This window comes from Thermobia domestica, chromosome 3, assembly GCF_964235325.1.
Source record: "Thermobia domestica chromosome 3, izTheDome1.hap1.1, whole genome shotgun sequence".
Taxonomy (NCBI): Eukaryota; Metazoa; Arthropoda; class Insecta; order Zygentoma; family Lepismatidae; genus Thermobia; species Thermobia domestica.
Window position 1 is genome coordinate 73,948,067 of NC_137456.1, and position 25,182 is coordinate 73,973,248.

The 25,182-nt window shown below is 36.3% G+C and overlaps 2 protein-coding genes across 6 annotated transcripts in view; one reads left to right on the plus strand and one right to left on the minus strand.

Moving 5' to 3' along the window:
* Nucleotides 1–9,283, plus strand: part of wuho (tRNA (guanine-N(7)-)-methyltransferase non-catalytic subunit wuho) — a 29,351-nt gene extending 20,068 nt beyond the window's left edge. For 3 of the 5 annotated variants that reach the window (XM_081751109.1, XM_081751107.1, XM_081751106.1), the window contains one exon: nucleotides 8,014–9,283. In XM_081751109.1, coding sequence (XP_081607235.1) covers nucleotides 8,066–9,271 — 1,206 coding nt within the window. In that variant the 5' untranslated portion in view covers nucleotides 8,014–8,065 and the 3' untranslated portion in view covers nucleotides 9,272–9,283. The remainder of the gene's footprint in view (nucleotides 1–8,013) is intronic. The other 2 variants (XM_081751108.1, XM_081751110.1) reach the window with 1 other exon arrangement.
* A 565-nt stretch (nucleotides 9,284–9,848) lies between these two features.
* Nucleotides 9,849–24,240, minus strand: LOC145681830 (uncharacterized). The gene is made up of 3 exons (XM_081753439.1): nucleotides 24,202–24,240; nucleotides 11,359–12,423; nucleotides 9,849–9,965 (listed from the first exon to the last, which is right to left on the minus strand). The coding sequence occupies exons 1-3, from the start codon at nucleotides 24,238–24,240 to the stop codon at nucleotides 9,849–9,851; spliced, it is 1,221 nt and encodes a 406-aa protein (XP_081609565.1).
* Between the last annotated feature and the right edge of the window lie 942 nt (nucleotides 24,241–25,182).

Genomic DNA, 25,182 nt, shown 5'->3' on the forward strand with positions numbered 1-25,182 from the left:
GCACGAAGGAAATTAATTTTGAAACAATAGGAATCAGAAAATGTCGTACTTATACATAACAAAAGTAACCTGGGAAGCTAAGATTGATTCTTGTAGTTCAAGGACTTCTGAATTTTACCTTTGGACCAGACCAAGCCTGATTGTACTTTTAAAAAAAAAATTAAAAAAAAAAAAAGAAAAAAAAAATCCGGCATCCGAAATATTTTTATTCCGTAATTTGTACCATTTCTCTTTCTGTGTTACTAGTCATGCCTCCATGCCTCCTTTGTAGCAAATATATATTGGGTCGTATACTCCGATACTTCTTTCCATTTAATTTTTATATAGGCTTTTCATAGTGAGATTATACATGTAAAGTTTTTCATTGAACGGTATACTTGAAAATCCATATGCAATATATATATATATATATATATATATATATATATATATATATATATATATATATATATATAGACTGCTAGCGCTAGCGTATGACATTTCTCGTTTTGAGCACTGCTTATATAGGAAGTGTTGCAAAACCTAGAGGAACGGTAAACTTAAAGAAATGGAAAGAAAGGTAATACCTATCCTCCTAATATATGGTTAATTAACATTGTCGCTGTCTTCTACCACACACTTTTTTTTTTTCTGTTTCACAGCCAACAATTGTTTTTTCGTGGTAAAAGAAGTCTGTAGTATGCGATGCGAAGAAGTCCTTAAGTGCACTTTGCACCGCCCAATCTTTAGGGAAGGTCGTCCTTCCCAAGAATTGGTCGAGCTGCCAGCAAAGGTGATAGTCAGTGGGGGAGATATCTAGGGAATACGGTGGATAAAGATGGGTTTCAGATTGCAACTCATGGAGAGTCTGCATCGTCTTTGGCGCGACAGCATTCTCGTGCAATGTGAGAACATTGTGCCTATTGATCATTGCTAGATGCATTAGGAGAGTTTGTGATGGAGTGAGCATGTCATGGAGTTTATAAGTATAATGATTTGCATTGATTGTTTCATCTCACCTGAGAAAGAGATAATGGATCACTCCCACCGTAGATCTCAATACCAACAAATCATTCTGAAAGTTGAAAAGTGATTTATAAAATTAGGGATGTGCTGTAAGTCTTACCTCGATATTTTGAGTCGACAGACATCGAGACGAAACTAAGCTGCCTCGAAAGTATTGGTCTCGTCTCGAGTATTGACAAAAATTAGTAAAATAATCTTACCCAAAATTCTTGGATACTTAAGATACATGTACGATAGTGGAACAAATGCCCTTGAATGGTCGCAGTCATTGGTGTATGAGAAGTGGGGGAGGGCAAATGATAATGTATATCAAAAGTATTTTAAACAGCAAACAATTTTGAGTTGGGATTCAGTACATTTTATTCTCTTTTCAGTAATTTTAATTGTTCAGGAAAAGTGACCCCGCGTAGCGTAATCGGTAACGCTCTCGTCTTCGGTGCTAGCGTTCCTGGGTTCGATTCCCGGTGGGGACACTCGGTCGAAAAAATGTAAAAGCCTCTTCAGGCCAGCCATCCTGAGTGAGGTTTTCTTCATTCACACCAGGCAGATGCCGGAATGGTACTTAACGTATAGGTCCCAGGCCGCTTCCTTCCCTCCCTTTCTTCATATAGTGTAATCGCCGACTGACGTCATTCGTCATACATGACGGACTAATATGGCCGTAGATGCCGAAAGCTCAGAAATCTTCCTAAATCACTTATCCAGGAAAAGGTATGTTTAATATTTCTTGTTGTTTTACTTCAAACCCCCGTATAAGTGATAGTACCAACTTTCGTTTTGATAAGAGGAAAAGGGATTAAAATCATCAGAATGGAGGGGAGTAGGAGCAGGAATTTCGGAATAGGATAGGGCAAGATCATAAAAAGAGAAGGAACATCAAATTAAACCAGAGAATTGGTTAGAGCTACGGACTAGCTTTTTACATTAAAAATTTGATGTAGATTTTTAACCAATGAAAGTGCTACAAACATTCTCTCTCCTAACTTTTCCTTTACTTTTACACAAACTTCGTAGTTTGAGATACAATTTTAATATTTGCAGTGAAATTATGGATTCAGTGCATTATTTGTTATGTGGGATGATTAAATAACACGACTCAACAGGAAGGAAATAAACTATAGTACTGGTATTGATTGATTAGAATTTAATTGTGTAGCCAATACTGAGGCTATATGAGACATGATCTATTGCTTAAAGTAGGATCTGAATCAGTATTCGGATTTTTATCTCAGACTTGATACTCCCGTTGATGTTTGAATTAGCCACTTAGCTATGAAGTGGTACATGATCTACAATAATTCAGCAGTCAAGAATGTATGTAGTGAGAAAACAAGAAGAGGAAACAACAGCCCACAGGACGATACTACGTATGAATTTTTAATTTCAAACAATTTATTTCGAAACTATAGACTAGATCGAAGATTGAGATAAGCAATAAGCGATACGAGATCGAGACAACTATTTGTCAACTGAAATGAGGCCGAGGCTGGATGAAGTCTCATCTCAATACTTTCCCTATAGCCAACCGTCCTGAATGTTAACCACGATCCAACCATTGTCATATTCTGTGAAGAATACTAAATACTGGAGTGCCAACTGAGAATCGAATCGAACCGTAGGTTCTCAGTCTATCTAAATCTTAGGTTGATTTCTTACAGAATATTACGAAAAATAGAGAAAAACGTGAATTGTAAACAATAGGAAAGTTGATAATTGAGTGATAAAGAAGTTTTAATTTCATTACTTGCTCTCGTAACGTGTATAAAGGTAGTGCTTGAGATAAGAAATAGGAATTTGAAAACCATTAAAAATGGTTAATATGAAAAGCCACTTACATTATGTTCCTTGTGTAGTTGAAGTAACTGTCGTAGGCTCCGCCTCCTATTGACTTTTGTACCTTATAGACCAGTGGTTCTCAAACTTTCCGATAACGCAGATCCTTGTTCATTCGGAAAGTGATATGCGGACCCCCTTGCAATGCTATCTGAAATTTCACATGGTATTAAAATATATACTAATTAGAATTACCATTGACAAAAATAGATCGAGAAAAATAATGCAATAAGTAATTTATTTTAAAGATACATGATTGTTTCTTAATGAAAGAAATTTCAATTGAAAATATAGTAACTTTCAAGACTGAAAATCAATCTTTTTTTCTTTCTTTTTTTAAAAAGGAAATCCACTTGATAAACAATGTTGTCAAATGTAAGGTCACTAATGTGAGGAATGAAATTCTTTGTATTTGTCCATAATTGCATTGAAATCTGGAATAAGTTTTGTCACCATCAATCTTAGGTCCGATTCCACATTAAGACGATTTCGCTTTAAAGTTTTAATACTGCAAAGAGCAGAAAAGGTCTGCTCACGTAAGTAAGTGGTAGAGAAAGGCATCAAATGTTGCAATGCCTTTTTAGACAACTCTTCATACTCACAGCACACACTCAACCGAAAGCCACGAAGTTCATTTTCTTTGAAAACGTTTTTCTATTAAGTATCGCAGGATAGTTGCAATAGCTGTTCTTGTTCTGTGTTAGTTAGATTCATACCTTGCATATCATGGATTTCTACATTAGTGAAAGGCTTTTCAATTCAACCATTACCAGGTTGTGGGACAGGAAAATATTCTTGAAAACTTCCGGCTAATGCTTTCAAGTGTCCTACAAGTTGAGAACAACTATTATAGACAATTAACAAGTTTAGAGCTGCAGTGTAGATTTGAAGTGTGTTGAGTGAACATAGATGGTCCTTTTTATATGAAACTGCAGAATGTAATCCGCATACCTTTCATATTTCCATGCCTGGAAATTCCACGTGTATGTTTGACAGAATAAAATGAGTTTCGGACTTGTCTCAAGAAACCGGATTAGATTTTGGAAACAACCTTGACTTAATTCATTCAGTTCATATAGTTTGTATTTTGTACTCAAGCCAGCTTTGAATTGTTTACATAAATTTAAATATTTATAATTTCTGGGTTTTTAAATTTGGTGTACTGCAATATATATAATTAAACCATGTCAATACGCATTTTATCATGTAGGCACAAGACCGATGTTTGGTGATTCATTTTCAGTTTTTAACATCATGCTCATATCATGTAGGCATTGCATCAGTGGAAGGTAAATTCTACTTGCATATGAAAGTGAAATACAGTATTGCAAAGTATTTCTTCAGACAACTTTCTTTATATGTATATATATATATATATATATATATATATATATATATATATATATATATATATATATATATATATATATAAACTCCGACCAAATACTTGCAACTGTTTTTGAGTAGGTGGTAAAAAAAAAAAAAGCACTGTCCGAACTTTCCATGTAATAATAGTGTAAAACTGATTAATCATCTAGCGGTTCGGGTTCGATTTCCAGTTTCGAACACTTGGTCGTAAAAGTTTTAAAGCTTTTTCAGGTCACCGATCCTGAGTGAGATTTTCCTGGATTCCTCATTCACACCAGACATGTCGGGATTATACCTAACGTAATGGACACAGACCACTTTCTTCCTTCCCCAGTTCCCCGGGTATTGTGATCGCCAAAGGACGTCATCCGAAAACCCTGAAATCTAATTCCTAATCCTGATTAGTAATCTAGTTTATTACTCTCAAATGTCGAACTGAATGTAGACAAGTTACAAAATCATTACTTTACTAATGCATAAAAGTAAATTTGATTTCTTTTCAAATATACCATTTATACCCATATACCATTGCAGACTATCGCAAACAGTCTTTGTTTCCTTATGGATAGTTATTGTTACATTTTCTATAATGTGTGATTGCAAATTCACACATTATCAAGACTCATGTTGCGTTAAAGCTTTCTTTGTTTAGCTCATTCATTATAAATTTGAAGCTAATTTCTCAGGTATGCATAGTTTCTGAAGACCAATTTTATTAAGAGTTCTTAGGAATCCTACGAGATAAAATCGACTGGACAGTTTATGTGAAAATTCACTTTATGTTATTTAACCAGATTAAGTTTATACCAATAACTACTTGTACAAAGATTGATTCATTTATATTGAGCCGAATTTGAATGTCCCACTTACCTAGGAAATGTCATGTTTCCACTGCCCAATCTGCAAGCCATCTCTATTTAGTATTGCCCGGCATTTGAGTTTGCATTGCAGGAGAGTGTGCTGAAGCTGTACCGTGGGTATTTCATCCACTTCTCCTTACAGGCTTTCCATAGGCCGTAGACTGTGCGGATTCGACAATGGGACAGGCGCCGCTTGAAGAGTCCGAAGGCATAATAGTCAATTGGGCTGACATCTGGAATCTTAACACGGATGTCAGGGAAAGGAATTGCCGAAATTCCAGTTTCTTGTTCCATACAGCGATAGAATTCCAGCATTTTTTTTCCCTTCGTCGTGTGGCTGGATGCTTTTGTCTTAGTGCTGTTCAACCTGGTTCACGTCTTGTCCTTACAGTGCTGGGATTTCATGCTGGTACATTTCAGTTAGAACATGAGTCTGGTAGTACGCAGCGTTGATTTTGACGCATCGCTCCATTTTTCGGAGACGTAGTTTGCTGCTGCACGAGAAACAGGGTACAGACATAAACCCTTTTAGGAAATTCTCTGCACACTGGCGCAAGAACGTACTTCGGCTCTCGGCGCAAGAACGTACTTCGACCCTCGGCGCAAGAACGTACTTCGTCAACAGGTGTGTGTGTAATGGTACGAACTTTACCACAGTCTGTGAGGTAAATCCACGCCTTATCAAGGATAACAACAAACTTCCACCGATCACCCACGAGATGACTTTCATACAGCCTTCTACCTTCTTTTTGTGCTCACCCACATGACACGGTTTCAGGGCGTGCACACTGATCTTGCAAAAGACCGTGACGCGTAAATACCTGTAAATGATGCAGTCGATTGCCGGCTTTTGATGTGCATTATTTGCTGGCCATCGCACGCTGTATAGAGGAATTTTCGGAGATCGCCATACGCCGAACCACACGCACTAACGGCGGGATCCTCTTCACTGGAAACTGGTTTCTTCTAGCTTCTCGCGTCGGTGTGGTAGGCCCAGGATTCTGTACCGCATATTTTCATATAATACGACTCACAGTCATTACTCGAAAATTACGTACTTGACACTTTCTAAATTTATGATGCGTGACACCGTGAACTTAGCGTCGGAAGTGGCCACAATGAACCTCGTCCAGAATCTGTTCAATTTCGGAAGCATCAGACTATGCTCGATCTCACTGTTCTACTGCTTGACTAACGGGATACACAGCGATGAGTTGCGCATACGCGGTACAGCTGCACATTGATTTCAGCGTAATGTAAATGAACTAACCTCTGTGTATTAAATTATCTTATTTTCAAATAGTACAGTGCACATGGAACAATGTTGTGTATCATCATTCTAAATGAGCTTGAAGCTAAAAGGATTAAAATAATAGAATATGTGCACGATATTGATGGCGAAATAATACGTTTGAAGAAGTGGAAGAATTACATAGTATTATTGATTTTTTTTCCTAAAGATATGTCGTTAAGAGTCTTCACTACAGCGAAATTAAACTACTGCTAATTTTAAAGTTTTTCTGTAATATCTTTAAAACAAATACAAGTATTAGAAAAGCAGAAACGTAGTGAAGTAAACAATACGATGTTGCATATGATACCTTTATCACAATTCACCTATATGCTTTTGGTATGCCGCTATTTACAAAACCCGCAAAAGACGCTTAATCTATCTACAGTTGCAAATCGAAAGCAGATAGAGGAGTTGTGATAACGGTATCATATGTAAAATCGTATTGTCTAGTTCACTACGTGCTTTTCGAATATTTTTATTTGTTTTGAAGATATTACAGAAAAACTAAAAATTAGCGGTAGTTTAATTTCGCTGTGTCAATTGTATATACATACATCCACCCTTTTTCAGTGAGTGTCTCACTGTGACCTTTTCCTTTCATATTTGACGAAACTTTCATTATGTGAATAAAGCCATTATTCTAGTTGATTAACGAAAAATATATTACTTATGTGTAATTTCTGTCATGTTTTCTTGATCTTCCTTTTCCATGAACATGGGGAAAGTCTGCACCTAATTACATATCAGGGAACATCTCAAAAAAATGTTCTAGAAAACAGGAAAAATCGGGGAACATTTTCCCGTGATTTTTGTAGCCACCCTGCAGGGAATAAAAAGCTGAAGTTTCTTAGCAATAGTGCGATAATGGATGAACTCGTCATAAAGTTAAGGATATATTTGTTATTTGTATACCGTACTTCATTAGTGCGATTCAACGCAATAAATTTTCTATCCCGTTCATTTTAGTGTTGATGATGATTCGATTGCAATAGTTTTTGGTAACGGAAAATGTGATTTCATTTAATACTGGAGAGTAAATCACTGTTTGTGATTAGCCAGTTGCTAAGAAATTACGTGTATTATCCAGGGTGTCTGCTGATACTGGAAATACTGGAAATATACTGAAATTTTTATCCACATACTAGAAAAATCATGAAGCTAGTAATTTGTCAACAATACTTTTTTGTAATTGTTTTAATATTCTTAGAAACAATTTTGTATCCACTGAGATTGTAAATTTTTCCAAAGCAAGAGTTATATATATTTTGTAATTAGACGTTTAAAACAATGGGTGCAGTGGAGGGTTGTGAGGAGATTTGGGAGGCCCTTTAAAAAATATTTTAAAAAATCACTGTATTTCAAAAATCTAGGGTAACTAAATATATTAAAAATAAAATATTATTTGATAGTTTAACTTTAAAAAAATCATTGTATTAGGTACAGGGATTTTGCTGATAGTTAAACCATTGTATTAGGTACAGTAATTTTGCTGATATGTATACTGATTATACTGAAAATATACTGGAATTTTGAAAATGAAACTCAGTAGACACCCTGTTATCGAAATTAATTTTAAGACTTTATTTTTTTAAAAATAAATGTGACTTTGTAAGTGTGAATATTATAAATCTAACTACAATTTTTCTCTTTCAGAACAGTATCTAAACGAAACTTCGTAAAGCATATATACATTGTAAGATAAAGGATGGCAAATATAGTCGTTAACAAGGACTGTCTCGTGTTAACATCTGAATCAACTGCATCACTCTACACATTCCAGACATGCAATCTGCACCAAATCCATATGCAGCCGCCCCCATCACAGGATTCTGCAAAAGATGGAAAGAATTTAGTTGCAAAAGGTGATAATGAGCTTCCTGTAATTTTAACAGTAAACATTTCTCCCTGTGGTTCTCTGCTGGCTCTAAGTGATACGACCAAACAGTTGACAGTATGGCAGATCGGTACATGGAATTGTAAAAATAAGTGGTATTTAGCGAAACGTGCTAGTAAAATAAAATTTACACCTAGTGGAAAGGCTCTTTTAGTTGCAGATAAATCAGGAGATCTTTACCAGTTTTTGCTCGATAAAGACAATGAAAAGGGGAAGCTTCTGTTGGGACATTTGTCCATGTTATTGGATATTGTTATCACCCCAGACGAGAAGTATGTAATTTCGTGTGACCGTGATGAAAAGATACGAGTTTCTAAATATCCTAATGCCTATCATATTGTTTCGTACTGTTTAGGACATAAAGAATTTGTTACGTGCATTGATTTAGTCCCTCATTGTCATTCGGTTCTTGTATCAAGTTCAGGAGATGGTACGATTAGGTTATGGAATTTTCTATCAGGGGAACAAGTCCAGCTGATTGATTGTAAAAGTAGTGTACAAGATATTACAAAGGAAACTTGCGTTAAAGATTCTTCGCGTGTGGAATGTATTTCAGATGAAGATAGCATTGCTTATGACGACTGTGCTGTCAGAGAGTTCACAATGGGACAATATAACAAAAATACGTCAATTTTGTGTGCCTGTGTTCATAAATTAAATGGTTGTTTAGTATACAAGATAACGGAAAATAGCAGTGTGATTTTGCTTCAAATGTTAGAATTATCTTCCGAACCATGTTCTATTGTGTATAGTGTGCATAGTATTTTGTGGGCTTTAAGTACTGCAAGCAAAGAGGCGCTAACTTTATTCAAACTTGATGAACATGAAAAAATGCGTGTTTTAACCTTTGATATTGAACATAGTGACATAAGTGCTGTGGTTTCTTTAGTGAATAAGGACTGGCGATGTTCAGAGAATGTACGTAGTCAGAGTACTATTTGTTCACTATACAAAAGAAAGTATGATTCTTGTGATGTAAGTGAAGAAAAACAAGTTAAGATCTTAAAGGAAAAATAAATGAATTATGAAGGAATATGACATGTATATTTTAGCCAGATTATTGTGTTGTTAAGGAAAGCTGGCGTCTGACAGCTGTGCGTGCTGTAAACAAAACAAAGGGAATGACTGTTCACCACTCACTGCAATACTCTTTCACACTGTATTTAGGCTTCTAAGGTTCCGGGTTCGATTCCCGGTGGTACAGTCGGTCGAAAAAGTTTAAAAGCTTTTTCAAGCCAGTCATCCTGAGTGGGGGTTTTCCTCATTCACACCAGGCAAATGCCGGGATTTTACCTAACATACAGGTCCAAGCCGCTTCCTTCCTTTCCCAATTCTTTCTTCCTTCCCTTTCCTAAATAGTGTGATCGCCGGGGGACGTCATTCCTCATGCGTGACAGAATGGCCATAGATGCCGAAAGCCCAGAAATTAATTCCTAATCCTTTTCTAGGCTACCAGGACATTGACTTCGCTGTTGTCAGTAGATGAATGTTGAATCTTACGTCATATGTACAAAGTGCCAGTATTTCTTTTATTTGGAAATCATACATTACAAATGAACCTGTGATGTTATTACAATAATAGAATTTTGCCCTGTCAAGCATGCTGAATTCTTTTGGTAGAGCTTATACTGTCTTTATAGTTGCGAGTCTTTGGCAACAGTTTCTCCAGCGCATCGCATCTTCTGTTGAAGTTTTGCTCAGCTTTCCTTAACTACATAGTAAGAGATAGAAATATTTCAGAAAGAATTGCACCAGACAAGGATTAACTTTTAAGATGAAGCTGAATTATTGAAAGTACTAATCCAATGTTCTCGGGATTGCTGCCAGAGTGAATGTTGCTGTGCTGAGCTTTCGTTACCATACAGCGGCAACATCTTCAGAGCTATGTGTTGGAGTGTGCTGGTCGTACAATTTATATTGTGGTCTTTAGGAATTGCTGTGTTTCTATTGGTTGTTTTTCTTGGCCAATGGCGTGCTCTGATTTTGCTGGTGGAAACTGCTCTCTGATTGGCTGTTGGTTCTCTTCGTACTGAGAAGCTGGATCCAGATGTCAGGTAAATGATAACCTTCGTCTCTGTTGATGGATGGCTTGTATGAACGGATGAATAGAGATTCATGTATTTTCCTGTCCCAGAACTGTTTACTTTTCTTTAGTACTTCAATTTGGTCCCACATGGCTGTATGATTATTGTATGCAGTGTTCGGCTATTGCAGATTTTTCAGGTTGTTTAAGTCTGGTGTGTCGCTGGTGTTCTTTCATTCTGTATTCAATGTTCCTTCCCGTTTCACCTATGTAAGTGGCGTTACATTCACAGGTGATCCTATAGATGCCTGGTGTCTTTAATCCCAATGGGTCTTTTGCAGTTGGTAGTAAACTCCTGATCTTCGGTGGAGGGCAGTGTACAGTCTTGATGTTGAATTTCTTCAATAGTCTTGCTAGTTGGTTGGAGGTTTTTCCCATATATGGAATAACTGCAATATTTTCCTTGTCTGCCGTGTTGTCCTCTTTTGTGGTGCAATTTCTGCTACTGTATTTTCTCATGGCTGTCTTGATCTGTTTCGACGAATATCCGTTGAATTTGAATACCGTTTCCAGGTGAGACAGTTCTGTGCTTATATTATCTGGATCTGCTATTTGGTGTGCTCTGTGTATTAGAGTATTTAACACCCCCATCTTCTGTGCAGGATGATGAAAACTGGTCGCATCGAGGTAGAGATCAGTGTGCGTGGTTTCCTGTAGATTGCATGGCCTAGACTTCCATCTGGTTTCTTGTATACGAGTACGTCCAGGAACGGGAGTCTTCCTTCTGTTTCTGTTTCATAGTGAACTGGATGTTGCGGTGTATAGAATTCAGATGCTGCAGGAATTCGTCGAGTTTCTGTCTGCCATGGGGCCATATGACGAGTGTGTCGTCTACATATCTGTAGAATACTTTAGGTTTGTATGTTGCTGTTTCTAGCGCCTTGTGTTCAAAATACTCCATATAGAAGTTCGCTATTACTGGAGAGAGAGGAGAGCCCATTGCCACACCATCGCTTTGTTCAAAGAAATTGTCTTGGTAACTGAAGTAGGTAGACGTTAGGGTGTGTCTGAAGAGATGTACTATATCCTTGCTGAAGTGCGATTCCAGGAGTTTAATAGAATCTTCTAGTGGTACCCTCGTAAAGAGAGGAACCACATCAAAGCTGACGAGTATGTCATCTGTGTTTGTCTTGACGCTGTGTACTAGTTTTACTAAATGGCTGGAGTTTCTGATATGGTGTGTACACTCTCCTGTTAGTGGCTGTAGCAGTCCAGTTAATTTCTTGGCCAGGTTGTACGTGGGGCCTCTTATGGTGTTGACTATGGGTCGTAATGTAACTTCTCTCTTGTGTATCTTCGGAAGGCCATAAATCCTTGGTGGTATTGAACCGGAAGGTTTAAGCCTCTTCTTTTCTTCTTCATTCAGACTGGAACTTTGTATTAATCTGGAGGTTTTCTTTTCGATGGCCTTGGTTGGATCTCTGTCAATTTTCCTATATGCTGGATCTTCCAGTAGGCATGTCAATTTGGAGTGGTAGTCTTCTCTGTTGAGAATGACGGTCGCATTCCCCTTGTTTGCTGGTAATATTATGATGCTGTCATCTGCTCGTAGGTCATTGAGGGCTTTCCTTTCTTCTCTGGATAGGTTGTATTTCGGCTTCTGCTGCTTGGCCCTCACAAGGACCGTAACGGCGTGTGTGCGTATGTGGTCTACTGCTTCTTGGTCTAAGTGTTTTATTGCTTGTTCAATAGCGCTTACAGTTTCCATGATGGGAATCTGTTTTGGTGTTGGAGCGAATTTTAGGCCTTTGCGTAGAAGACTTGTAGCTGCTTCACTTAGTCTTTTGCTGCAGAGATTCACCACTGCTTTTTCTCTGCTCGGATGAGATGGTTCAGGGTTTTGTCTTCGGTTAAGCTTTTCGAATTTCTTCTTAAGATGAACTGTGTGTAATTCATGCTGCCTGCTACCATAAGTATACGTGATGGAATGTACCCATTCCCAGTCCCAGGAGTGGAGCACTGTTGGTAGATACAGAAGTAGATCCTTCAATTCCCTGTCGTGCTGGTCTAGTCTTCTGTGAAGTTCCTGTATCTGTTCCCTGACTAGAGCGTGGCTGGCCCTGATAAGCTTTGATGTGGTTTCTCTCTTTACGAGGGTACCACTAGAAGATTCTATTAAACTCCTGGAATCGCACTTCAGCAAGGATATAGTACATCTCTTCAGACACACCCTAACGTCTACCTACTTCAGTTACCAAGACAATTTCTTTGAACAAAGCGATGGTGTGGCAATGGGCTCTCCTCTCTCTCCAGTAATAGCGAACTTCTATATGGAGTATTTTGAACACAAGGCGCTAGAAACAGCAACATACAAACCTAAAGTATTCTACAGATATGTAGACGACACACTCGTCATATGGCCCCATGGCAGACAGAAACTCGACGAATTCCTGCAGCATCTGAATTCTATACACCGCAACATCCAGTTCACTATGAAACAGAAACAGAAGGAAGACTCCCGTTCCTGGACGTACTCGTATACAAGAAACCAGACGGAAGTCTAGGCCATTCAATCTACAGGAAACCCACGCACACTGATCTCTACCTCGATGCGACCAGTTTTCATCATCCTGCACAGAAGATGGGGGTGTTAAATACTCTAATACACAGAGCACACCAAATAGCAGATCCAGATAATATAAGCACAGAACTGTCTCACCTGGAAACGGTATTCAAATTCAACGGATATTCGTCGAAACAGATCAAGACAGCCATGAGAAAATACAGTAGCAGAAATTGCACCACAAAAGAGGACAACACGGCAGACAAGGAAAATATTGCAGTTATTCCATATATGGGAAAAACCTCCAACCAACTAGCAAGACTATTGAAGAAATTCAACATCAAGACTGTACACTGCCCTCCACCGAAGATCAGGAGTTTACTACCAACTGCAAAAGACCCATTGGGATTAAAGACACCAGGCATCTATAGGATCACCTGTGAATGTAACGCCACTTACATAGGTGAAACGAGAAGGAACATTGAATACAGAATGAAAGAACACCAGCGACACACCAGACTTAAACAACCTGAAAAATCTGCAATAGCCGAACACTGCATACAATACAATCATACAGCCATGTGGGACCAAATTGAAGTACTAAAGAAAAGCAAACAGTTCTGGGACAGGAAAATACATGAATCTCTATTCATCCGTTCATACAAGCCATCCATCAACAGAGACGAAGGTTATCATCTACCTGACATCTGGATCCAGCTTCTCAGTACGAAGAGAACCAACAGCCAATCAGAGAGCAGTTTCCACCAGCAAAATCAGAGCACGCCATTGGCCAAGAAAAACAACCAATAGAAACACAGCAATTCCTAAAGACCACAATATAAATTGTACGACCAGCACACTCCAACACATAGCTCTGAAGATGTTGCCGCTGTATGGTAACGAAAGCTCAGCACAGCAACATTCACTCTGGCAGCAATCCCGAGAACATTGGATTAATAGTAGACGCCAGCAAAGCTTCAAGATCATATTGAAAGTACTGTATGCGTAAAAAGTGTGTGAGACACCATTAGAAAAAGACACAAAACAATCTGGGAGTTAACAGTGTTTTCCTTCACATACTACATAAATACATAAAAAGTTCTTCCAGCAAAATTAAAAACTGTCAATTATAATTGGTAACAAATAGTGTGATTTTTAGCGGCACAAAAGTTTATTTATTTATTTTTTTTTTTTTTCATTTTCTCGAAAACTACACATGAGACAGGGTTCCCACTCGTCCTGAAAATCCTGGAAAACCTGGAAATGTCCTTGAATTGATTTTGATCTGGAAACATCCTGGAAATGTCCTTGAAATTTACAGAAACACTGAATATAAGATTTTTCATAATTATAATGAAAATTTTAATTGATTGCTATTTTTGTTTGCTATTCCTGTTTTTGTGCTAAATAATGATGTGTCATGATCCTGCATGGGTAGGTGGGCTTTCTTTTTCCCAACAGGGTGGTTGGCTGGGAGAACTTCTCTCTTCTTCTTCTTCTTCTTCTTCCATCCACTAGTCTGTCAACCCATTCTTGGATGCTGTCTTCACTAGCACTATCCTCCAGAAACTGTGCTTTGTACCAGTATCAATCCTCTATAGATTGCTGTATGATAACATTTCCCATAAAGATATTACTTCAATCAACATCACGAAAGAAATGTTGCATCATGCCTTCCATGCAAGACAGCGCTATATGGCAGAGCTGGAGAAAATAAGGTCTGTGAAAAGAAAGACAAGTGCAGAGCAAGAGAAAGAGATGGTAAAAATGTACAGCAGCTATAAAGAAAGAAAAGGAAATTGATGGAAACAAGTGAAGCTTTGGAGACTGTAGCAAATCAACTTGCACATGAAGCAGAGCAGAAATCTTGTTTTACTTTATTAACAAAGTCAAATGGTATCCATAGAGCAGCTTCGCGAAGGAAGAAGGAGATTATGTCTGTAAATGAGGAAATCACACAACTCCATACTTAGTTGAAAAATTTGTAATACAATTTCTTTTTTCTCCTAATTACATCTGTTACACTGTCACGCAATGAAGATGCTATGTACGAAAAATAGTTTTTTATTGTTTCTAAATTTGTTCGGTTCACAATTAAAATGTCATGTAGAAAGAATGAAAATACATGTGCTGGATGTGGGTGGCTATAAAGAGAGTTGGGAATCCACAATAAAAGCACCACATTACGTTCTGCTTTGTGTTAATTATTGTGTATTAATACTGTACGTGCATTAATATCACTGCATAAGCTACTGTACTTTAATTCATTGTTGTGAGTTTTGAACCTCCAGTTACACTCCTCTTACACCTTACTGTGTCGAAGTCCTGGAAAATTGGTGATTTGTCGTGGATTTTTTTTTTGGGGGGGGGGGGGAGAGTGGGAACCCTGATGAGAATTTCCCTTAAGCATGCTATGTTTTTTTAAGCTTAATGTGATCTATCAACTGATACAAGGTATGATCAAAAAATACGGTAAATATAGTTGCACAATGCCGTCTATCGATGTTTTATCCATTTCAACTAGTAAGCCAAGTAGCCTAAACTTTTGGTACAGTCAGTGTCGATTTTAAAGGAGTTGTGACATGTTAGTTGGCTTGTAGAGGCAGAAGAGTGAGACCTCGTTAAGAGTATCTCTAGCGCACTAATACTAAGTTTTGTTCTAAGCTGCAAAAAAGTGCTAAAGAAGCTCACGAAATGTCAGATCAGTGTATGGCGATAAAGCAGTGGCATTGAAGACTGTTTACAAGTGGTATGAGCGATTCAAAAGCGGCAAGGAGTTGGTTGAAAACGAGCAACGATCGGGACGTCCTTCGACGTCAGAAACAGATGAAAACGTGCAAAAAGTGGCACAAATGATTTGTTCAAACAGACGAATGACTATTCGAGAGCTTTCCGAAAAACTAAACATCTCGTATGAGTCCGCGAAAAGCATTTTAACCGCCGATTAAATGGACAAATGGCTGCCTTGTTCCACGAAAATGCGCCGTGCCACACTTTGCTCTTGATCCGCGGATTTTTGGCCCAAAAAATATTCCTGACCACATTCGCTGTGCTCTCCAGATGCGACTTCTGGCTCTTTCCAAACTTTAAAACCATGCTTAAAGGAAATATTTTGACACCATTCCTGATATTGAGAGCGCCACGACACAGCAACTGAACGCCCTTTCAATAGAAGCCTTCCAGAAATGCTTCCAGCCATGGATTCAATGTTGGGATAAGTGCATTGCTAGCCAAGGACACTACTTTGAAGGAGATTAAATCAAAGTTTCATGTAAGCTTAATTACTTTATTTCTAATAAAAGTACTGACCGTATTTTTTGATCAGACCTCGTATATATTATGCTTGTGCAGTATTTTAAATGGATAGAAATTAAAATTTAAGAGATAATAGTACTTTTGGGTTATGTCTCGTTAATCATAATATGTCTCGTTGACATCATGCTAGTGTCATAACAAAGAGTTTAATGAGGGTATATTTTTGATTTGTTTTGTTTAGCGCCCCTTTCAGCAGATAGGCTATATGAGACGTGGATCTACAATTTAACGTGGAATCTGAACCCGGGTCCCCATGCTAAAGGCGCGTACGCCAACTGCTTAGCCACGAGGGAGCTCAGGATATGTTTTAATATCAGTTTTGCCTCAAGTAGGACGGATCTCTTGCAGTGTTAATCTTTAGGTTTACAAATTAAATGGTTACTCTTCATTGTCTCAAATGAAATTAAATGAAATTTCTAGTTTAATCCCACGATTAAACACGGAGGCTAAAGGAAACTGTGATGATGAGAATGAATGAAATAGTGGAATGAAGAAACTGGAGAACCCCAAGAAAACTCACGCACACAGTGCTTGTCTACCACAAAACCTACTTGGCACAAGCTAGGATAAAACCAAGGATCCCACGCACCAGAGATAAGCACGTACCGCTGAATCACCGCGGCCCCTTTATATTTTTGAGACCTCCGCATGCTCTTTTACGCTCACGTATATAATTTCGTTCAGCTCAACAAGTTTTATCGATTGATGTGTTAAGTGCTAACAATGTTGTGGAACTGTTATTGATGTCAATAGAACTTTTTTTTACAAAAATTGAACAACGGAGACATTGATATTAAACATTTCTCAGCTGGTGACATAATTAATCCATTCTTTATAACTACTTTTCTTCAAATTTCACAAGAAATTTGGTTAAAATTTAATACAAAATTGCTCAAAAAAATCAAGAATTTTGTTTGTAGTTCAATGTTTAATTCAAGAATTTTTAAGTAAACAATGTATGTCTATGATAAATGAAGGAAATAAACGATTACTCTTTAGGTGTAATTCAGTTATATGAAATAAGTGAATAAAGTTCATGAAGACCGAGAGTAGTTGATTGAAAGGGATTTAGCGTCTTTTTTCAATATCGAGGCTATAGGAGACTTATCATGGGATCCGAACCACATGAGCTCGCACCAGAGTGAACCAATAATGAAACCCGGTTCTCCGACTTACCATGCTGATGTGTTAACCACTACGCTACGCAGTCCACATCTTGAACACCGTACATTCTGTCATTCTTGTACTCAGCTATTCAGAAAGTGTAGCTTGGTTAACGCATCGGTATGGTAAGCCAGAGATCCCGGTTCGATTGTCGGTCCAATTCTGCATTTTTTCCCACTAGAGAACTCTAGACGGTTTCGATGTGCTACTCACGTCACCAGCGAAAATCTACCGACTATGGTTGTACGACCATTGTTGAAAATTCTAATAATTTGCACACATGTTGGTACATGCTTCTTAACCACAATGGTATGATTAAAACTATGGGATTCCATTCCGTATGTCAACGGCGACCATATTTTCAACATTTCGTGTACCAAATCAAATAGAAATAGAATGTGCACAAAACGCAATAACTCAGAAGTGAAAAGTGTAACGGAAATGAACCAAATACCATTGGAAAGGCAATGAAGTTAACTTTAATGCAATGCTAAAAATATTTTACTACCTCGATTTCCAAATTCCACAAGTAATTCCTCAAAATTATGGATAACATAAACCAAATTACCATTTTAAAACCCTGAGATGGAGTTTCGTCAAGAGTACTTTTCTATTTGTCTCCACGTAATATACAACAGTATGAAGTATGAAATCGTAGAAATGAATAACTATTATTCTATGGGCATGAAATATAGCAACATACAGAATTTTGTCAATCTCTCAAGAGGGAAGTGCAGAAACCCTGAAACGTGAACTATACGACCATGAGTTCATGTTGTATTTATAATTTGAAACTGGAATTTTAGAGTTTATTACAGTTTACAGGTACAAACTGCAACGTTAGAAAGTTACATATAAAATCATTTCAAGGTATTGCACAGTGACATGTATTTTAAGCAACATATAACACGTAATAAGTAAAATAAAACGTTACAAACAAGTCTTGACAAACACATGTGATTAGTCAGATAACGTGCACGTCATTGCGAGTCACATGCAACTACACTGCATGCACTTGGAGTTGTAAATACAGTTAGCTGAGCTTAATCAATTTTTTTATGATGTGCTACAAAAAAAGAAAGAAAAAAGAAACATCTAGGTAAGCAACGTCGTATGGCGAAGAAAATTTTTCGTATATTTGGACAATTTATTAAATTCATTCTGATAGTACAGCTTTTAAGGAACCTCGATATATATATATATATATATATATATATATATATATATATATATATATATATATATATATATATCACTAAAGTACTTTCGTACATATTGTACTTTTTTTTTTAACAGTACAATATAATATTTTAAAGTTGCGTGATTTTATTATACTACTGAAGTTACATAACGTTTACCTCTATTTAAACAATGCACAAACTCTTTCTTTTCCGAGTTTACAGATCTCATTCTTTTCTGTTGAAAAAAAAAAAAAGTTTTCATGTACTTACACAATAATAAGTGCAATTTCCAAAGGAAAAAGTATGTTTCCTTGAATTGGGTTGGTTTCTTCTTGTTCAGTACTTAATTCTTTGAGGAGGAGACAAAAAGTGAGCTGAAAGACCAATTCGAGTATATATTTACTTGCATTTTGTATTTCCCTACTTTCTGTATATATATAGGGTGTTTCAATGCAACACCGACATTGTTCGGGAGGAGATTACTGACACCAAGATAAGAAAAAGTAGAGACCAACCTCGGTGCACAAATGCTTCCTTTCGGAGTTATAAGCTGCCGAAAACTTGAACTTTAAAGCTCCATAGCTCCAATACTATTGGGATCTGCCGTAATCGGGTCAAGACTTCACTCAGGAACTAATATGTGCGCTACCCAAAAGTACATGTTTCAGAATCCTTAGATAATTACGCAAAAATTTTTATAGAGGGAGTTTGGCTACAGGCATATAATTTGAAGTACTCACCAACTACCTCTATAAAAATTTTACAGAACTACCACATGATTCTGAAACTTGGATATTTTGATACGACACATACTAGTTCCTAAGTGAAATCTTGACCCGACTATGGTAGGTCCCATACATAGTTTTGGAGCTATGGACGTTTAAAGTTCATTTTTTCATATTTTTGGCAGCCTATAACTCCGAAAGGAGGCATTTGTGCACCCAGGTTGGTCTATACTTTTTGTCTTATCTTGGTGTCACGAATCACCTCCCAAACGTTGTCGGTGTTGTTTTGAAACACCCTGTATAACGCTATAGGAAATTTCCACTCATTCTCTTTCGAGCAATACTTGCATTTTCCTGACCACCTATCTTTGTGGCTTTTATTCTTTTCTTCTCTTCCATTTTTTCGACTGCCTGTTTTTCTAGTTTCTATTCTTTACCCCTTCCAAGTGTTTTGTTAAAAATTTCGGGACGAGCTAAAGCCTCATCAGTTCCCCTGTGCGTACGCCATTGATACCAAGCAGTTTGAATACGGCTGCTCTTGAAATTAGCTTGTAGCCACACCTCAGTATGGCTCTATTCTCTGAAATGAAAAGTTGTGTGTTGAAATTTGTGTCAGACAATGTTTTCAAGAAAACTAACAATAACACAAAGGAAAAGTAAATCTAGTTCAATTTGAATTAAATGTAGCTAACAAACAGCTTCTATTGTTAAGAATACGAAGAAGAGAGATCCAAACTGTACGTATCACGAAAATGTTTCTCGTCTTTTTTTTTTTTTTTTTTCTCCAAGTGTGTTGCGATCGTTTTCGATACCACAAAGAACGAAAGAAAGGGAAGGCTGTATGGTAAACTGCATTTGATCGTCTGAAAAGGAAGAAAAATCAACCAGTACAACTTATCCCAGATAGGTCACTTTGTCCAACATGTAAAAAACTTAATTTCCTGCTGTTTCACAGCTTTTTTCGAGAATATTTTTTTTTTTTTAATTTTTAGTTTTTGAAACTATGCAATATAGCATATGCTAACCTAACCAAATGTGCAAATTTAATAAAGAATTTGTATATTACTAAATACACTAGTCCCATTTAACTTAATTCGATGGGACCAATGCTAGTAGTAAATATGTGTATGTTGAAGCGCAATTACACTTTGATCAATATTATTTAGCGCAGTACAGTAAGTAGCACGTATAGCATATATGACAGCGCAAGAGCATTTAGAGAAGGAGTTTTAGCTAATTAGAATTTTATAGCTGCTAACTATAAATAACATACTATATTTAACTATAACTAAATTACATCTATTTCTCCTCTATTTCATAATGATTGTTTCTTTATATTGTTCTTTTGTAAGACTACTTGCTTGTTCTGTTAAACTCTTCAACATAAACTTAAATGAATCTAAAAATCTTAAATGAATTCCATTCTTTTTACCAATCTTCACATATATAGATCATGTTATTTATATTTCTTCAATATTGAAATGAATTTTATCTAATTTGTGTCATAAGCAAGTTCTGTATTAAACAGATTGAGTGTCATAACCACTCAAATAGTGAATAAATACTGGAATAAAATTAGGATTTCGATTACAATAGAATTTCCATAAAATTAGGATTAGTTTAAATTACAATAACTTTGAGCTACACCTTTAAATTTTCCAGTTGAATTGATCATGATCTCATACTTTTGCCTTATTCATATTTATTTTATGCAAACATTTTCGTAAATCATTTTTCCATTCTTCTAACTTATCTTTATCCTTGGAGAATTTTACTTTCTTTTCCAATATATTTGTTTCTCAACTGCTGATGGTAAATCATTACTTTTTCACATATATTGCAAGTATTGGAGCTGTTATACATTTTTGCTTCTTTAGTAAGCGGATCCATTTCAACTTTTTAATCATATATCTTCTTTATTTCTATTGGTTCTTTTCGTAGCATTCTAACAATACTTTCGCAGCATCTACACCAATATAATTAACATAGCTTTTATAATCTCCATTTGAATATTTAATACAATAACAGAAATTTACAGGAAGATGTTTCTGATATTTTGTAGCTTTAGAACAATTATGCTGTATGTTCATTTTACATAACAAACATTCAAAATCTGCAATTATTGAAAATGGGACTCTTAATGATCTGTTATAGTTTCGAAATTCTATTTGATTGTCATATGGTTTTGGAAGTTCTATTCTAACAGCCTCATGCTCTTTACAATATTTTCATGTTTTTGTAATGGCTTCTCATTTCTAAAATGTCTTGTTTAGATCTATCACAAAAGTATAATTTATCTGTATGGCTTTGACTTCTTATTAACACTGGAGTAGTCGTGTGGAGGACACTAATCCTCCAGACGATTTGTTTTTTCACCATTTCAGTCAATTCTGTTATTACAATTAATTATTTTTTATTATTGTAATAGATCCTATTAATATTTAATTTAAAAGTAGTTAAATAATCCATTGACATGGAATTCATGCACAATAAACGTTAACTATATAAAAATTACAGTAAAATATATTAAATTTTAAATGGAAGACTATTGTTCTCCACATGACTAATGCCGTTCCAGTGGGCTACGCGATCGCTGCAGTTTTAATCTTGATAAATCCTTTATCCAACAAAAACCATTTTTTTATTTCATCTTTTACATGTAAGAAATTAACATTTTCCTGCTTGGCTTTTGTGATCTCAAGTGGATAAATATTAAATTTCTCATCATAGCTATACACATTAATGGAAATATTCTTTTTCCAAACTTTGTCTTTTAATTGTACAATTCGCGGCAAAAAAACCTGCAACATGAGCATATAAGTTTATTGTGAAATGACGAAGCCTTTTGCTCCAAAATAAGTGTGCACGGGAGGAGGCCGAGGTTTATCCTGGCATGATTCGTTCCACTTAGACGTTATGTTCATTCCCTGTGCTGTTAGGCGTAGTTTCACAATAAACTTACATCCTCATGTTGCAGGGTTTTTTTGCCGCGGATTGTACAAGGAATACAATACCATCACAATATTTCTTTTCTAAGTTAGAAACTATCTTTTTATGCTGAGGAGCCTTTTAAGGATCTTTTTGTACAGGTTTTTGAATAGAAAACAAACAATAGAAAACAAAAACGCTTATTATCCTTATTTTGAACGATAATCACCCCTTTTTCTCTTTAATTCGTTTGAGAAGGTCAATGTAAGAAGCAGCTCTTAATGGCACATATTTGTTTCATCTGATTTCTAGGTATTTAATTTGTTTTCATAAAGACCTGTAGTCGTATCATATGACAGTGTGTGTTCCATGAGAGATATAATGTAGTAGAAAAAAGATCAGAAGAAAATCTTGAAAGCGAGATATTATCACAGTAAACACACAATAAAAATTTACAAACAATAAAGACTGAAGACAGAACAGCGACACTACTAATGAAAGCAATTGGCACGATAAAACAATTAAGTGAACTTCAGACCCAGTTTTCATTGTGTCTCAGTTGATGAGAATTAAGTTAAATAATTCTACTAATAACATACATCCTTAATTTTCTGTAATTAGCCGTTTTTTAGCAGGTTACAAATTTACAAAGAAATTGAGACTTTTGCGTTTTCTTATTTCTTTTATTCTTCCGAGGGCGTTAAAGGAAGGTAAGTGGTAACATAAATAACATAAATGTTGTGAATGTTAAGAGAAACATATTTAGGTGCGTGAAGTCCTTTAAATTTGGCATTACTTGTTTAGAAACAAGCAAATTTGTATATATATATATATATATATATATATATATATATATATATATATATATATATATATATATATATATATATATATATAGGCCGGATCCAGGATTCTCTGAGGGGGGTGAACCAATAACTACCAGTACATTTGAATTAAATTTGAGTTTTTAAAAAGCTTTTAGGCATCTGTGATGTGAATGAGGAATTCCTTTCGAAATGCTAAATGCTCTCGGTGAATTCTTTTCCTTCAACCTTTAGAAAATTGACTTAAACTATTGATTTTGCAAAACTCACTGCTAGCTTCTCACTTTAGGTATTGGATATTTACAACGAATGGGGGTGCACGTGCACCTTTTCACCCCCCTAAATCCGGCCCTATATATATATATATATATATATATATTGCTCCCCATAATCAGTGATCGAAGTGAGACCGGTTAGTGTGATCGGTATGCGGTGGTATGCCATACCACCTCTGGTTTTTCAGTGATCAAGACATACCGTCACTGGAGAGTGGATGCTTTAATACATCAATTTTTATACACAGTAACTGACGAATAGCTTTGCACGTAAAAAGATTTTATTATTTGTGCAGAAATAATTTCTAAGTTGAGAACACCGACATATTTGTTATTTTCTTCCTACCTTTTGTGTTTCGAATGAGGTGTCTTCAAAGTTGTTCATTTAGTTTATATTTTGATGTACCATGTTGAATTGTTTCTTTCTTATATGTGTGCGTGTCTTCTTGCCTTAATGCATATAAAGGTCTTGTTTTGAACATGGGTGGATTTAAGGGTTGTTTGCTGTGAGGGACGGATCTTTTGGGAGTTTGGAATACCCCTCAATCAAGTGAGGGGTCTGGGAATTTTCCCGCAGGAAAGTGTTAATATAAAAACTCGGTTTTTGAGCATTTTCGTGAATATTTCTCTATAATACGTCATAAGGGGATTTTTTTTTCAGAAAGTTGTTGGTGGGGAATGAAAGTCTCTCCCTGGTCCTTCCCTCCATAACTAAAGAGAAACTCTCCGATGGTTTTCAGTCTGTATGTGAATAGAAATGCAATCTTTTAGGCAACATACCCTCACTGTATTTCAACATTTAGATAGCCAGTATGTCGAGTCAAAATCGTAATAAAACTTACCGCCTTTGCTTTTTTTCCACTTCGAACACTGCCCATAATATATATGCTTTCATTTCCCCTGTATATATCATGGGGAGCACGAAAGCATGTTGGAGCTCACTCCTCACCTGCAAGTAAACAGGTGCCCACATGGCCTGAACTGCCATATAAAAAAAAAAAAAAAAAAAAAAGTTGACAAAAATCATTGCCTCCCATTCTTCGTATCTTCGAAACTACAGGTCCTTACAATAGTCGTATGCTTGGACCTCCATACTAATATAAACATATACTTTACGAAAACATACTTTGTGATTAAATGTTCGAATCAGTTCTTATGAGTTCTCACCAGTGAGTATCATTTGAAACAGAGTCAATGTTTAGTAAGAAATAAAGTATTATTGGTAGTGAAAGATTATGCATAAATGAACATTGCAGCAGTGCATGTTTACTTTTCAGTGTACAAATTCTAATGTTAACCTAGAAGTTATGTCTTCAAATTTCCGTAATTATCGAAAGCTATTTCAATCTTTCTCCCTGTACGTCATATTACAACATTACTGGGAATACTTGAATTTCATCTAACGAGACAATAACAAAATAAAATATTGAGCGGGAAAATAGCACTCGTTCTCAATACCAATTAAACGATATGAAGCTAATGATTCGATTTTTTTTCGGGTTAGTAAATAGATTTAATATAGGCTATGAACTAGAACTAGATATATAAACAGCCTGTGTCTTATGCAGAGTCGTTCTGACGCGTGATTAGTGACATATTAAAGAGTTCGAGTAACATGTTTCCTGCAGTAGTCAGGCCTTTAGTATAACGCTAATCATACGACTACATAAGACTCCGGAGTCAAGGGCGCCGATCCTGGGGGGCCCAGGCCCCCTATTATATTTATGAATATACAATATTTGGCATAATTTGAATGCAATTTGTCTTAAAATCCTCATGTATATACCTTCTGCATCTGAATGGGCCCCCACAAATTTACAGAGAAATCGGCACCCTTGTCCGGAGTCAATCTTAAATTGAACGAGACTTTTTCCCATGGCACTGTCAGGGTCAAAGGCACAGATTATAACTCAAGCAACAGAACTGCTGA

Excerpts from the sequence above, each read along its gene's own strand:
- LOC145681830 (XM_081753439.1), bottom strand. The coding sequence starts at position 24,240 with ATGGCAGTTCAGGCCATGTGGGCACCTGTTTACTTGCAG. Across the intron at positions 12,424-24,201 it reads GGGCACCTGTTTACTTGCAG|AGAGAAACCACATCAAAGCT; the intron begins GTGAGGAGTGAG and ends ACCCTCGTAAAG. Across the intron at positions 9,966-11,358 it reads CGCACTTCAGCAAGGATATA|TTAAGGAAAGCTGAGCAAAA; the intron begins GTACATCTCTTC and ends CTTACTATGTAG.